Genomic DNA, 16,605 nt, shown 5'->3' with positions numbered 1-16,605 from the left:
CCAGAAATTACTGTTGAGACTGGCCCAGTAATTGTTTCATGATATTCTAATTTGTATTAATTAACCACTTATTCCATGATGATGTGAACAATTACTGTTGAAACATTATTATGCCATTTTGCATTAGTAGTCATTTCTAGTTTAAATTAAAAATTCTAAACAAAAATTCATAAATTTGTTGATGTTTATTGTTATGGTTCATTTAACATGTTTAGTATTGCAAATTATGGAAATCAAAACTCAACATTATTAGTTTTATAATGTTTATAGATTGATGTTAATGCAAACCCTCAGAGCCCATTTAACTCTGCTCTTGATGTGAGTTCAGTTAAAATCTCTGATAAAATATTGATACATATTATTTTAACCTCATCATACCTGCATAATATATACATAAATACATACATTTAAGTATGTCAACATGATATTGGTCTAAATGAATGTATCACAAACAATGCAGAAATAATCCATAAATTCTTAAAATCTCAAAGAATGGAAAAACATAGAAATTTGTTATTGAACATTATCTTGAAATAAATTTCACGGCAGTAAAGACAAATACTAAAGAAATATCTGTTTTAAGAAGTGTACGCATTTTGAATAGAATTTATCATTTTTCACCAATAGCCATTTTCTGTCATCAGATTCTTTTCTTAAGGTACCTTTTATTATTTCAGTATATGATACTACTCATTACAACAGCTCTATGTTTAACCTATTATCCAGTTTGCTTATTTCCTTGCTTTAGTTTTTTGGCAATTCTGGGATAATTTAGTTAAATTTTGGTGCTAATAAAGTCAGGATTCAATCCCTAAATTGACCACTTAGCTTCAAATTGTTGTGTGAAGTTGAAATTTTTTTTTTTAATACCTAGAATGACCTTCTAATTTATCATTCAAACCAGTATAGTTTTGAGAATGAAACAGCCTGCTTCCTGGGTTAAAACATCATCATTTTTTAAAAATCATTTATTTTAGTTTACAAATCTGAAATTTGGTTAGACCTTTGTAGAGAAAGCTTGTGTCTTCCAGATAGCTCATTCACATGGCTGGCAAGTCAGTGCTATCTAAGAGCTAGGAGCCTCAGTTCCTCTCCACATGGGCCTCTCCAACAAGTGGGCTTCACAGTACAGTGGATAGGTTCCAAGATCAAGAGTCTCGAAAGACAGGAAATACAATCAACCAGTTTCTTAAGGCCTGGACCTGGAAACTGACACAGCATCACTTCTGCTGTATTCACAGAACCCTTATTTAAGGAGAGGAGCACAGATTTCAAATGCCTGTGACATGGAGTGTCTATGACTTGGGAAAAGTGTCAAAGGATTTGGTTGGGGTCATGTTTTAAAATCACCACACCTGTTTCAGTTCAAAGCACAGTTCTGGCACTTATCTACCGTCTCCCTAGGAAGGCTTACTTTACTCATCTAAAGTAATGGATCTAGATGTTTTCTAAGGTCCTTTTCCACTGTAAATTCTGTTATCTTATAATTTCCATTTTCCATACGTTGTTTAGCCTAGAGTGGTTTCTCAGCTATGCAATCAGATAGTGTTTTGGGGTATGAAGTTGTTCCCTCTTTATTACTACACTTCAGAAAAATAAGCTTTTAAGAAGTTTGAAAGATATTTACATATTTGGAAAATCCAGAAAACCCTCATAGAAAAGTTATACTATTATAATGAACATGAACTTAAAGAATATTGTGAAGGAAAGAAGTATTCATTAATGGAGAATGCCAGTTAATAGAAGGTCAGATATTAAAAAGATAACTTTTTTAGAATTGTTTTATTTATTTAATTTTAATTTAGAATAATTATTCTCTTTTTATTGTCTTTTTATCATATATATCAATGTGATTTGGGGATAAAATTTCCATTATACTGCTCTATTTATAGTTTAAAGAAATTCTTTAGGGACCAGGACTGTGTGTTTTTTTATCTTTACCACTTATAAAATGAATTTATCAAACTTAATTTGATTTCATTATGCACTAAATACTGTTTCAAGAAAACGTGGGTTGCAACTTTCTGTATAGCAGTTTATGTTCATTTGTTTATTCTTTCAAGAATTTTTACTTTAAAAAAAATCTCTTACAGAAACAGATTAATTCATTGTCTCTGTTTATCATTTAATTTTAATGAGATAAAATCAAAGAAAAACAGACTTAATGGAATGAATTCATGATACATATAATGTGAATTATGCCAAAACATTTTCACCATCACACTAATGTTAAAATCTTTTATATGTAATAGTGAATATGTAAACTTAATTGGACCCTTTTTAAATTGCAGTGTCCTCTCACATGGCAGAGCAAGTGGGAAGGCCCAGAAGATCCCTTACAATACCTTAGAGGTCTTGTAGCTCGTGCCCTTGCAATACAGGTAAGACTAAATCATATAGTAATTATATTGTGTGACTGTATGACTTTTGTACTATAGACATGCATATTGAGATAACCTTTTTTGCTAGCAACTAGTGAGAATATTATGATTTTGTACATAAAGCACCATTTATTCATTTCTCCTTCTGTCTATGATTTTATGTAGCACTCTTTAAAAAAAAAGATTATCTTTCTGCTTTGTGTGGCTTTTCATAATTTTTGAGAGTTTAGAGAAATATCTACAATTTTATTATAGATAGGTCATATGGATAGTAACTGAAATTGATTTATAACTGTGACTAATTTGCTTTAGGGCGTATCCTTCCTATTGGGAGCTGCTTCCACTCTTGGACCACAACCACATTTCACTCGCAATTTCTTGCTTGCTTAGACTCTCCAGACTTCCTGCTCAGTGTTCTCCCAGTCTGTCACTTTCTTTCCCGATCCTGTCCAATTCAGCCTGGAATCCATGGTGTGTAACTTTTCTCTTTTCAGCATCTTCTCTTATCCTAACTTGCTTTCTCTCATGCTTCATCCTTCCTGAAAACTGTTGAACTTGGATCAGACTCTGTCTATACACAAGCTCCTGAGCTCTGCTGTTGACACTTCAGGTATAAAATGTCCAGTATTGGATGGACCCTGAGCACTGCTCCTGTATTCCACAATGATTGTCTCAAACCTTCACTTCTTTCCTGAAGATTCCATTCTATCACTGCCTCCCCTTTCCCTTAGCAGAACACCTTATTTTTACTTTACAGAGAAAATGCAAGCTGTGAGATATGACCACTTGAAAATTCCTACCCTTCTCTTCCACCCACAAATTTGTCTGAACCCACCCTCATCATCTTTGTTCTAATATAAAAGAAGTTAACCTTCTGCTGTTTAAGGCACATCCCTAGACCAGTATACTTGATTCCATCTGCTGTCATGTCTTTAGACACTTCCTGCAGGGGGGTCTTCGCTTGTTGTTCTGTCTTTTCATCTTTTCCTCTCTTTTTACTCTATCCTGCCGGCCTACAAATGGATTCCTTTGAAGGGACCAGGACTCGTCTGAATGTTTATTTGGCTTCTAGTATAACCAATCTCTGGGTTGTAGGATTATTGGAGAAGAAATTACTGGATTTGAAAATGAGGATAAAATTAGCAAGTAGAGAAGAACCAGTCAGGGATTCTGATTTTCTCATCTTTCTATCTACTGTGTATATACCTCGATGTAATTTATCAATAAATGCCAAAAGAGTGAAAGGAAAGAAGGAGGAAGGGAAAAAGGATGGAGAGGGCAGAGAGGAAGGACAAATTAGTCCATCAGTGATCTTAGAAAAATATAGAAATGCTCTGAAGTTCTTGGTATGTTATAAATTATTGTATGGCTGTGATAATTTATCACTTCATATATTTGTCAGTAGTGTTTGCTTTAGATTATTTTTATAAAGGGCAAAAACTTTTTTAATTTGCTGCAAATGGTAGCCTATATTACACTATATGTGTAAGCACACTTAATTACGCTATGTGCATATAATGATAAATATGTTGTTGATACTGAAATTAATATTTAAAATAATTTTACATGAATTATTATAATTTTTCTGGCATGATTATTCATACTGAGTATATTGAATACTGGTCATCAAAACTGAAAACTTTTCCACTCTGTAATTTTCTTAAAAGCTTTATAGACATTTAGCCTTAATTGTAATAATAAAATACCCTCCTAACCCTCAAGATAGCCTTCAGGCCGGACCACAGCTTGTCTTCTGTCTTTCCAACCAACATATATGCAATATTCATCATTTCTATCACCACTTAGGAAAATTTTTTTTTTTTTTATTGTTTTGTTTTTCTGCCTTAATTTGTACAAAAATAACCACCTCCCTAAGGTAACCTTTAGTGTTTGGGATTCCCTTTCAATCTATTCAAGGGTCTGCTAGGTCCTTTGTTTTCTTATATGCCTTCTCTATTTCACAGATACATATCCAGAGAAGCTTGTGAAGGTAGAGGAACAATATAGCTACCTAAGTGGGGAAGAAAGGGATAAGAACATGGGTGGGCAGGGAGAATTAGAAGTACTAGTTGCAAAGATCTGTGAAAATGGCAGCTTTTGGTTTCATATGAAAGTGTAATGATCAGATTGAATCGAAATAGGTACATGGCAGCTTGAGCCCAGTTTCAGCCATAGTTTAAGATCCCACAGCCTTTCATTTTAGGGCCTAACATATAGGGAAACAGAACAAGCTAACTGAGAGTATCATATACAGTGCCTGTTCATTACACGGGTTTTATACAAATAAGGTGACACTGACTTGGGTCAAGGGTGGCATTCATTTATTTATTCATTCAGTCAAAAACATTGTAAGCAGCTACTTTATGCTAGGCTCTGCGTGAAGTACTGGAGATAGAAAGGTTAGTAAATTGCTGTACTTTCTGCCTCACAGAATTTCATTTCTTACATTCATTCACTTAGCAATTAAAAACTCTATCTTGGTGCCAAAAACCGTGCTGAAGTTGCTGAATGTGGAATGGTAAACCAAATAGACATACATTGTGTCCCAAGGAGCTATCCTTACAATTTATCAGAAAAGATGGACAAAGAATAAACAACAGCAGTAAGAGCGATAGAGGTAGTACAGAACTATGGGAGCAAATAGCAGGAGTATCTAACCTACAGGGGAACAAGAAAGTGATGCTTAAGCTGAGAACCTAGTAAGAACAGACCAAGTGAGGAGGAGAGGGAAGAATGTGCCAGATAAGAGGAAGGCCAGAATTAGCCTTGTGCTTTCAAGTAACTAAAAGCAAAGCAGAGAGTGCAAGAGGGAGTGGTGTTCAGAGATTAGGCTGGAGGGGCAGCAAGGGCCAAGTCATGAGACTATGTGAAGGAATTATATTTGATCCTAAAGGCAAAAGAGAACTATTGCAAGATATTAAGGAGACAAATCAGATTATGATTTAGAGAGATCATTTTGCAACATGGAGAGAGTCTTAATCTACTGGGTGGCATAAGGTTTAAGACTCTCCTCTGAGTGTTGGTAATTTAGAGAGAGCCAGAGAACCCCTAGGTACCCAAAGAATCTCTGCCAAAGAGAGTCTTGCAGGCAGCCTGGCACTCATTCTCTGGTCTCCACTCTATAAGATATTTTAGAAGAAGGACTTTTTTTTTCTTTTTAATTCCACTATATTTCCAATACCTAGCATACTGTCTGCTGAATAAATGAATGAACAAATAAATGGACTAGAGAGGTTATTTCCTCTTGGGACTCTAGAATTATTTTCCTGGCTTCAAATTTTTCTGCTTTTCTTCAAAAATAACATCTTCTGAGAGTTTCTTTGGTTTCTGACATCCACTCTTTGTTTTCCCTTTGGCCTGCAGAATAGCCGCTGCGGCACGTCTCCCCCCCAGTATATTCTGATTCTTCTGTGTTGATCATTTTAAATTCCAGCATGTGTCTACCCAGTTCTTATGGTGCTGGCATTTGCTTTTGTCCCTTTTGTCTTCATATTCTCCACTTCTCACAGTTGGATCCCTTGACTCTACACCTGCAGTTTTTGTTCCAGCCTAGCTCATGAGTTGGTTCTGTATAAGCTAGGATATATAGACCCTCATCTCCAGCACCCAGTTATGCTTGGATATGCTAAACTGCTCATTTTTCAGGACTGACCTTCTGCTTAGGTTCCTTGTCTTTTGTTTTAAAATTTATAATGACTTCTTGAACTCTACCCAGTTTTTTTTACCTAACTCAAGCCAGTGGCTAGAATACACATATACTACCAAATCCTGCCATTTTTCCTTCTTATGATGAAGTTTTGTTGTTTATATCAACTGTTAGGAGACTTGAAGTCTGGGGAGATCTGAGCAATAAATAGAGTTAGTTATTGTTCTTGTTATTATTAATAAATGTCATTCAGCATGACATATAAACTATCCTCAGAGTTATCAGGAAAGAAAGACAACTAAATAAGCCACAATGATCAAAACAATAAAAGAAGTGCAGTACTATAGGAGTTAAGAGTGATTCTAGCTTGTGGCGCTTATGCTTAGTGCTATCTCCTGTCCCCACTGTCCCCAGATTTGTCCTCCTGCAATGGCCCTAAATCTGAATTAAGTCTGAATTAAGCCTGAATTAGGCCTATGTTGGGCACTGTGTGTTAGACTGCCAAAATACCCCTTCCACCGGCAGTTGCTAATGTTATGTTGCTCCTTCCAGCCCCTCCCACCTCGCAACGCTAGGAAGCAGATTTTTGCCTAGTGTTGGTATCAGCCCGTACACATCCCTCAGTCTTGTGTTTTCCCGAGATTCTTTTTAGATGCTGCTTCCTATCTTTTGTTCAGATTAACATTCAGGCACATAATTTGTCTGTTAAAATGCATATTGTTACCTTAGCCACATAGATTGCTTCTTTAACTTTTTACATTGCATTTAATTCTGTTGCCCACTTCAGGAAGACTGATTCTTCACCAGAAAAAAATCAGTGAGCCTGTAGCTCCTACTTCTTCCTCTTTAACCCTGACTATCTTTAAGGAGTCAGAATGGCATTTCCAGATCTAGAAACGTGTCTCAGTTTACCCTTCTTGGGTTCATCTAAATAGCTCTTCTCACGTCCCTAGCAGTAAAATGTACTAGTTACCTAAATTTGAACTTCAGATCGCTTTCTTTTCTTTCTGTGCACCACTTCAAATGTATATTCAAACTTTTAAAATGATCCAATGAAGGATAGAAAGAGAAAATGAACATTTATAAGAACTGAGCACATATTGGATGCCAGGCATATATGTGCTTTACATGGAATCTAGGAATATAACATATGAGGTGGATATTATTATTTCCATTTTTAAAGATAGGAAAAATAAAACCCCAAATTCAAGAATAGTTAAATAGTTTACAAAACTTGTACGGTAAATGAGAGAACTCACACCAAAGTGCCCCTTCTATAATAACATGCCAGAGTTTTTGATCATACCGTAACCTATTAGCAACGTTTTAGAAAGATGGTCACTTCCTTCCCCTTGAAATCTTTTTGTAAGTTGGTCTCCAGATCACCACAAACTTCTGTTTTCTTCTTGTCTGTCTACTTTGCTGGCTTTTCTTCTCCCTCATCTCTAATGTTGGATTCCCTAGAGCATAGTCCTCTGACCTTTTCTATCTATACTCTGCCCGTAGTGATCTCATGACTTTGAATCCCATCTAAACTTTGATTATTCTCGGTTTAAGCTCCAGCCCAGTCCTCTCTCCTAACTCGAGTGCATACTCAGTATTTTACTTGGATGTTTAATAAACATCTCAAACTTAACATATTCAAAACTGAACTTCTGACCTTTACCAAACAACTTGTGCTACCCGTAATCATTCCTATAAAAGTAAACGACAACTCCATCCTTCTTGTGGCAGAGGCCCAGTTTGGAATCCTTGTTAGCTCCTCTCCTCTCATACTCTGCATTCTACCGGAAAGATTACCTTGCTTCTGTGTTCAAAATATATTCAGAGACGCCTCTCACCACTTTCACTGCTAGAACCTTGATTGAAGTTATTATTAATGCAGCTGCCACCTAGCTAGTCTTGCTTCCACCCTTGTCCCCTTTCTAGTTGGTTCTCAACCCAGCAATCTAAATGTTCTGGTGAAAGCATAAGTCAGATTATATTATTCGTCTCTTGTAAATATCCCCATGACTTCTGATCCCATCCAGAGTAACAAAATCCTTACAACAACCTGCAAGCTGAGATGAGGCCCACTACCTCTCTGATTTCCTCTCCTACTTTTTGCTCGCTCATTTACTCTGTTCCAGCCATACTGGTCTCCTTGCTATTCAGTAAGCAACCTGGCGCACTCCCTCTCAAGAACTATATTCTTGCTGTTTCCTCTGCCTGGAGTGCTCTCCCCCAGATATCTGCAAGTAAGTTTCTTTTTCTCCTTCAGGTCTTTACTCCAACAGCACCTTCTCCCCAGAGGGCCTCCATGACCATCCTATTTCAAATTGCAGCCCTGTCGCTTCCTTGATGCTTTTTATCTTCTTTCCCTTCTTTATTTTTCTCCATAGCCTATATCTCCACCTAGTATTCTATGTATTTTACTTACTTACTTATTTGTTTTATTTATTTATTTTCTGTGTATTCGTCCACCAAAATGGAAGCTTCCTAAGGGCTGAGACTTTTGTCTGGTGACTGCTCTATTCAAGCATGTAGAACAATGGCTCACACAAGTAGGTTTTTCAATGAATATCTGTTGAATAAATGAATGAGTCAGTCAATCTTAGGGTTATTCTTAAACAAACTGATCTAAATCTCTTTCATGTTTCCCAATCATTGTGATTTAGCCTCCTGAGATGTATTCTGTAGTATCCATGATATGTTTCTGAGATTTTAGCTTCTATCTAAGTCTACCCAATAAACATTATAGTTTAGCTTTATACTCTACTCCACAATCTAACATTTGAAGACTTGTTTTATTTTCTCTTAAGATCCTATACTTCAGGGGCCAGCCCAGTGGCGCAAGTGGTTAAGTGTGCATGCTCTGCTGCAGCGGCCCGGGGTTCACCGGTTTGGATCCCGGGCGCGCACCGATGCACTGCTTGTCGAGCCATGCTGTGGCGGCGTCCCATATAAAGTAGAGGAAGATGGGAATGGATGTTAGCTAAGGGCCAGTCTTCCTCAGCAAAAAAAGAGGAGGGTTGGCATCAGATGTTAGCTCAGGGCTGGTCTTGCTCACCAAAAAAAAAAAAAAGATCCTGTACTTTAAAGGTAATCTTACTGGGGCCGGCCCTGTGGCCTAGTGGTTAAATTTGGTGTGCTCTGCTTTGTCGGCCCAGGTTCGCAGGTTCAGATGCCAGGCACAGACCTACACCACTTGTCAGCCATGCTGTGGTGGCAACCCACATACAAAGTAGAGGAAGATTGGCACAGATGTTAGGTCAGGGCTAATCTTCCTCAAGCAAAAAAAAAAAGAGAGAGAGAGAAAGATTGGCAACAGATGCTAGCTCAGAGTGAATCTTCCTCAGCAAAAAAAGTAGGTAATCTTAGTGAAATTGCATTGTTTATTTTTCATTCATTTTCTGAGGTGTCTTACTGTATTTTGGAAGGTTCTGCAGTACTTTGCATGAAAAAGGAAACTTTATTTTCCTAACTCTTTCTTTCCTTCAGTTTCCTATTTAGTAACTCTTATAGTCTTTAGTACAGTGTTTTACACATAGTAGGTACTCAATAAAATTGTTCATAGATTTATATAAACAAAATTGAAAAAGTAGTCTGTATGTGGTTTAAAACCTCCAGCACCCCTATTTTTATATACTACATTCAGCTAAAAGAGTTGCCTTATGGATGTTTTTTATTCATATATATTCATTAATTTATTTGTTCATTCAGTGAATATCTATTGAGCTTTTATTGTGTGCCAGCCGCTGTTCTAAGTGCTGAAAATATACAGTAGTGAAGAAAACATGAAGTTCTTACCAACAGGAATCTCTACATTTAGTGAAAGAGAGCGATAATAAACAAATAAATATGTTCATATTAGAATTGCACAGAAAAATGCATCTTGGCAAAATTCTGAGATTTAAGATTAATATACAGCCAAACTTTCAACTACATTATCACCATCATAGAATGAACTTAGGGTATATATTTCCAATTTTACTCAGTAAAATATAGCTATTACTATCACAGTAGTATTACCAAATTTTTAGAGTCAAATTTTGTACAAGGACAGTAGTTTCTCAACACTGTCAGCTGATAAATTCTGCCTATGGTCAACTGTCTTGCACGTTTGGAATACTAAACAGTAGTCATAGTCTATGATGATCTGCAGTTTTATAGAAGCAATTCTATAAACCATGTTATTTGTACTGCTTGCAGAAGATAAATCTTGGTTCTAGAAATGTGACTATATAGCGACATAATTGGCTTTCAGGGTAACAAAATCTTCCCTGAATTTTTATCTGCATGTCAGCTTTCATCACATGCATGCCAATTTCAGCAGCTTCCTAGAGTAGCATAATAAGAGGATCTTTACAGCAGAAAACATGCAGAGAATACTTAAACTCTTAGGACGTTTGGTTTCTTGAAGAATCGGCAGGTTCCAGCAAACAAACTACTTTCCCTGCAAGTAACCAGTGATTGTTAATATCTGCTACGTTGGTGCCTTTATTTTCAAAATAGTGTTTCAAGGCTTTCATTGGTTCTTGCAGCCATGTTTACCATTTAAAGGCTTCTTTTACATCTTGTTTGAACATAGTTATATAACAAGACAATTGCAAAATGTCTTTTAAGTCATGTAGGTTTATCTTTGGCTAAAGAAGAACGATAAAAGTGGTTGACAGTTTTTCTGCTATAGTCAATAAGTCTGTCCTATCAAATACTGTCATTATTTCTGAAAACACAATGGAAGGTTGTGAACAAAACATTTTGTACTTTTGATTCCTAAATCAGTCATAGCCTTCACCACATTTGTTCCATTGTCAATGATAATTGCATGCTGACTTTCCATTCTGCAATATATCTTCTGTCGGGTTCACTTCGTTGTTAGCTGTTTGCAACTGGAAAACACTTCACGAACAAGGAAAGCAGTGATTGGTTTTCTTGTTAATTTACATGTTATTACACTTTAAAAGCCCTTTGGGATATATAAGCTTATCTAATTGTCTATTGCATATAATATTGAAGTAGACTGTTTAATGATACTACAAATAATATTAACTTGTTTGTATATAGTAAAAATAGTTTAGGAAAATATATTTCAGTAATTTGGTTTCTAGGAAGAACCTTGAACATAAGATTCACAGCTTAAACAAATCTCAAAACTTGTTGTACTTCATGTCCTGCAAATGATTGGTAATCTGTATCAATGATTTTGTCAAGCATTTTTTAACCCCCATGGATTCAAAACTTCAACAAAATAAGTATTCTTTTTAATATCTATTGGTTTGAAATTTTGTGAGAAAATAAATATTTGATGTATGTAAAATTTTTTTTTTTTTTTGCTTTTCTTCATTTTTTAATTTTTATTTCTGGATGGAAGATGACATATATTGGATATTTTTGTAAGTGACATTAGAGGTTGTTATATATTAGAGGTTATAGATAATATATTATATATTACAGGTTATTTTATAGGTATTATTGTTATTTCATCCTCACAAGATAGGTAGTATTCCCAACTAGGACTTCCCCTTGAAGGACTCATGGTTAAATAGAACTAAATAACCTACAATTAAATTTTGTTCTTAAAAGTAATCTTATTTAGGGGCCGGCCCTGTGGCCTAGGGGTTAAATTAGCTCTCTCCACTTCAGCTGTCTGGGGTTCGCAGGTTTGGATCCTGGGTGCAGACCTACACATTGCTCATTAAGCCATGCTGTGGTGGCATCTCATATACAAAATAGAGGAAGATGGGCACAGATGTTAGCTCAGTGACAGTCTTCCTCAAGCAAAAAGAGGAAGATTGGCAACAGATGTTAGCTCAGAGCCAATCTTCCTCTCCAAAAAAATAAGTGAATGAATGAATGAATGAAAGATAGAGTATATTCTGTTTCTAAACAGATAAGACCACATCTGTTAAGTTAATAAAGTTACACAAGCTAATAAAAATCCTTTCATGCAAGAGAGCTTGGGGCTAAAGTTTCCCTCAGATCCTTTGTACAGGTTGAGCTTTTTTTTTTTTTAGTCACCTATACAATATGAGGGATGATTAACAGAACCTGATTAGATAGTGATTCAGATTTTAAAAATTAGACCAGTTGACTTTAATTTATAGAATTAGAAGAAGTAAGCCTTCTAGTATCTGTCATTCTCTTACCAAATCCATATTAGAAGTTAGTTTGTCCCTGAATCTGTATTCATTACCCAACCACCTGGCCACACTTTGTTCTTCTTAAAACGTTTATTGTAGCTAAGTTTTTTTAAGCAATGAGAAACGTGTAACATGCTTTCAGTTTCATAAGCACCTAGATTTACTACTAATGTTTTGTTTCTTTTGGGTATCTCATTAATTTGGGAAAGGGTTTTTGGTTCCTTCTCTTTTTTGTTAATTCAAGATCTGTGGTGGTGGTGTTTTTTTTTTTTTTTTTGGTGAGGAAGATTGGCCCTGAGCTAACATCTGTGCCCATCTTCCTCTATTTTGTATATGGGTCGCTGCCGCCGTGGCTTGATGAGCAGTGCGTCAGTCCGCACCCAGGATTCGAACCTGCAAACCCCAAGTTGCTGAAGCTGAGCGTGTGAACTTAACCACTACGCCACTGGACAGGCCGTTTTTTGACGTTTTTGACAAATATTTTCCCAGATATTTTTGACAATCCAGATAATAACCAGTAAGGTGGGACCCAAAGTGGTAGGAATTTTTTTTTTATTTGTAATCGTCTGATAAATATTGAGAGAATAAACCTGAGTCTTTTAAGATACCAGAGGCAGTTATAAAGAATGCCTAACAAATAACAAATCACTTATAGAGTTTGAAAATCTTTCAGAAATGTTCTTTTCCACCCCCATGGAGGCAGATTCTATGCTCACTATGCCATGGGTTAAAACAGGAAGAAAACATTAGCTTTGTGTAGAAAAATTAGAATATTAAGTTTAAAGAAATAGTAAGCAAAAAGGGGAACCTACTATATTATCTAGAGTGCTTTCCACTGGAATGAATATGGGTATGTTCATGTTATATTTATGTTTTTCCACAATACCAATAAGCAGTTTCAAGTTCTGTTCATAAATTAGTATGTTGGAGAAATTTCCTATTAATACTGTTTCTAAAAAGATGTCTTACAGGAAAATATCATCTTTTCCCTGTGGCTCCAGATCTGCGGCTAATCCTGGCATTGACATTCTACAAGATGGTTAGCATCTCATAGGAAGTTTAGAAAGAATAAAGGTTAAATTACCGTAAAAACAAGGTCTCATTTCCAAATATGATTTCTGTGCCTTACGAAGGGAAATGAAAATGATGAAGAGATCTTATCTATCCTGCAAGGAAACTGTATCCACAATGGGAGAGGGTAGGGCAAAGACGTTTCTTATGGTCTAGGCAGCTTTCAGCATATCTCTAGATCTGATGGAGATGAGAATGACCAGGAACATCAGCATTTCTTTATAAGGGTATAATGTTGAAGCCCCTCTCAAAAGCCAGCACTTACCTCTTTCTTCCAGAGTTGCTTGGTTGAGATAAATTGCCTAGAAGCATGAAAATGGGGAAATGAAAATTTAGGTTTCTTAAACTATTTACTTTGAAAAACCCTCAGAAAACAACATAATGAAGTCCTTGCTTTAAGAAAATTTTAGCCAATTCCATGGAAAAAAAAAATACAACTGTTGACTGACTTGACCAGAGGTTCTTTTTTTCATGCTTAATTCCTACTAATAGCATATAAAGCTCTAGATATAAGGTAAATTATGTAAAAAATTAGTTGCGTTTAAGTGGTAGTATTAGGGAAGACATCTTTGATATGGTGGTATTTGAACAGAAACCTGAAGAAGGTGAGGGAATTGCCCTGCAAATATATACCTGCTAGAAGAGAGTTTCAGCCAGAGGGAACAGCAAATACCCTGAGGCAGGAGAGTGTTTGAGAAAGGGAGGCCAGTTTAACTGAAGGAAAGTAAACAAGGGAAAGGTGGTCAGAGAAGTCAAAGATTCCAATGATTTGGTTGGGAAAGGGAGGTTGGAATTGGGGCAAGGACAGATAATGAAGGCCTGTATGCTATATTGTAAGGACATTGGCTTCTAGTGTGAGTGAGATACATGTGATAATGATATGTAATTTTGTATTACTAATATGATAAATATTATTATTATTATAAAAGCCATAGTTTTACTCATTGAGTTCTGTTGTGCTCAGCCTAAAGCCTAAAATTTTCCTCTATAAGATACAGCAATTTATAAGCTTATTTTTTTCACTAAATGATATTAAAATAAATCTTTAAATAGTATTTTTACAAATTGATATATAGTTTGAAAGTTACCACTAAAAGGCAAAAATTGTCAGATTGAATAAAATGAAATCCAGCTGTGATGGGTATCAGGCATCAGGGCATTGCACTTTAAGTATAAAGACACAAGTAGGTTAGAAGCAAAATGATTCAGAAAGACATACCATGATAAAACTAGTCAAAAGAAAGCTTGTGTAGCTATATTAATATCAGGCAAAACAAGTTTCAAAGCAAAGAATGTAACAAGGAATAATGAAGGTTATTTTATAATGATAAAGTGATCAAGTCATTAAAAGAACATAAAACTAAACTTGTACACATCTATTAACAGAGTTTCAAAATACATGAAACAAAAACTGTTAGAACTTTGAGGAGAAATAAATAAATCCACATTTAAAGTTGGAGATTTCAAAACACTTCTCAGAATAAGTAGATAGAAAATCAGTAAAGATATAGAAGACTTGAGCAACATTATTAACTAATTGATATTTGTAGAATGTTACATCTAACAACTGCAGAATACATTCTTTTCAAGTACACACGGAATTTTACCAAAATAGATCCATAGACAGATCGAAGTAGTCTTGAATAATGTAAAAGGGTTTAAACCACACAAAGTATGCTCTCTGACCACAATAGAATTAAGTTAGGAATGAATAACAAAAAGATTTGTAGAAAAACTTCAAATATTTGGAAATTAAATACTTATTTTTAAATAACTCATGGATCAAAGAAGATATCAAAAAAAATAGAAATTAAATTAGCTGAATAAAAATCAAACCACAGAACATTAAAATTAGTAGATACTGTGAAGAATTAAAGTCAATGTAAACGGTTAGCAGAACATTAATGGGTAAAATCTTAACTACAATTTTGGCAGGCAAGGTACCCTTATTAATGGAGTATGTGAGGCAAGAAATTATTTAAAGATCATATGCATAGTGAGAATGATTAGAGCTGCAGGAAACTGATCCAACTCAATCTTCTTCTCTTGAACTCCAATTTTACATCTCTATCTCAAAAGTCTACTCAAAGATGACTTGAAATTGAGACTCAAAAGACTAATTTGGAAGAGATTACTTAATTTATTTTCTCTCCCATGCTTGTGTAATATAACTAGTAAACCTAATGCACAAGATTTTAATAATTAATGATGACATAAACCCAGGTTTGAGTTTAGGAAAAATTTAGACTCAAGGAATGGCAAATGTTTAGTAGTATACCCACCGTTTCTTGAAGTTAGTACGACAAACTCTAGGAAGAAATAGCGTACTTGTTTCTAATTATTAATTCTGAGGTTTTAATTCCAATACAATTCCTGGTAATTTACCTTGTTGGTGAGCTGCAGTTTTTTACCATCTATTCATCCAATGAATTGAGAAATTTGTTATACCCAGGATTATTAACACGCTAATAACTTTTAATGTTTTGTTTACTGCAATTAAAACAATGACTGGAGGTACTTATTTTTATTCTGAACAAATTAGATTTTAATTCTGGATGAATTTATTCTCAGATCCTTAAGCCTCTAAGTTTATACTAAATAATTTTGAAGAAAAGATGAAGGAATAAAAAAATGAAACATTGAGAAAAATGATGCCTGAATTACTTATTTGCCTTAAACGCTTTTTCCAGGGAACACAGTGCATTAAAACAAAATAAAATGGCATCAGTTTATTAATGCATTTCGTTTTATACTAAATAATTGTTAAATCATGTGAATGAAAGCAGTCATTAATAGACTATAGGCCAGACCCAGCTGAAATATTATGATATATTTCTTCAGTATTTTTTCTATGTATTCAAATAATGTTTTTACATAATTAGGTTCATACTATGTATACATTTTTACATTCTGATAAATACATTAGGTCTTGAACATTTTCCAATGTCATTAATATTCTTCAAATACCAATTTTTATTGCTAAGTGATTTTTTATTGTATTGATTTACTGTAATTTAGTTGGCTTATTTCTATTATTAGCTAATTTCTATTATGATTATGCTTCTCATTTCTTAATATTATAAATAATTTTAAATGAGCAAGCCATATGTAATAGTCTCTTGATTATTTCTTTAATTTACATTTCAATAAAAGGAATAACTGAGTAAAGTCACTTGAATGTTTTTAAAGCTTTGACATGTTTCATCAAATTGCTTTATAGAAATATTGTACCAGTATCTACTCCTACCAAAATTTTGTCCGTGTTACACACTTAGCAACATTTGAGAATTATCATTTCTCACTCTGCTATTCTGATGAGCTAAAAACATATCTTAGGTTTTAAATTTACATAACTATTAAGGATGATCCTTTCATGTTTCAATAA

The 16,605-nt window shown here is 34.8% G+C and overlaps 1 protein-coding gene across 1 annotated transcript in view; it reads left to right on the top strand.

Annotated features, from left to right (window-relative positions):
* Positions 1-16,605, top strand: part of DYNC2H1 (dynein cytoplasmic 2 heavy chain 1) — a 292,655-nt gene that overhangs the window by 247,688 nt on the left and 28,362 nt on the right. The window contains exon 85 of the mRNA XM_058545326.1: positions 2,292-2,381. Within this exon, the coding sequence (XP_058401309.1) occupies positions 2,292-2,381 (90 nt within the window). The remainder of the gene's footprint in view (positions 1-2,291; positions 2,382-16,605) is intronic.

This window comes from Diceros bicornis, chromosome 7 (genome assembly GCF_020826845.1).
Source record: "Diceros bicornis minor isolate mBicDic1 chromosome 7, mDicBic1.mat.cur, whole genome shotgun sequence".
In the NCBI taxonomy this organism is placed as follows: Eukaryota; Metazoa; Chordata; class Mammalia; order Perissodactyla; family Rhinocerotidae; genus Diceros; species Diceros bicornis.
The sequence above is the reverse complement of the archived record's forward strand: the minus strand, read 5'-3'. Positions and strand labels throughout refer to the sequence as shown.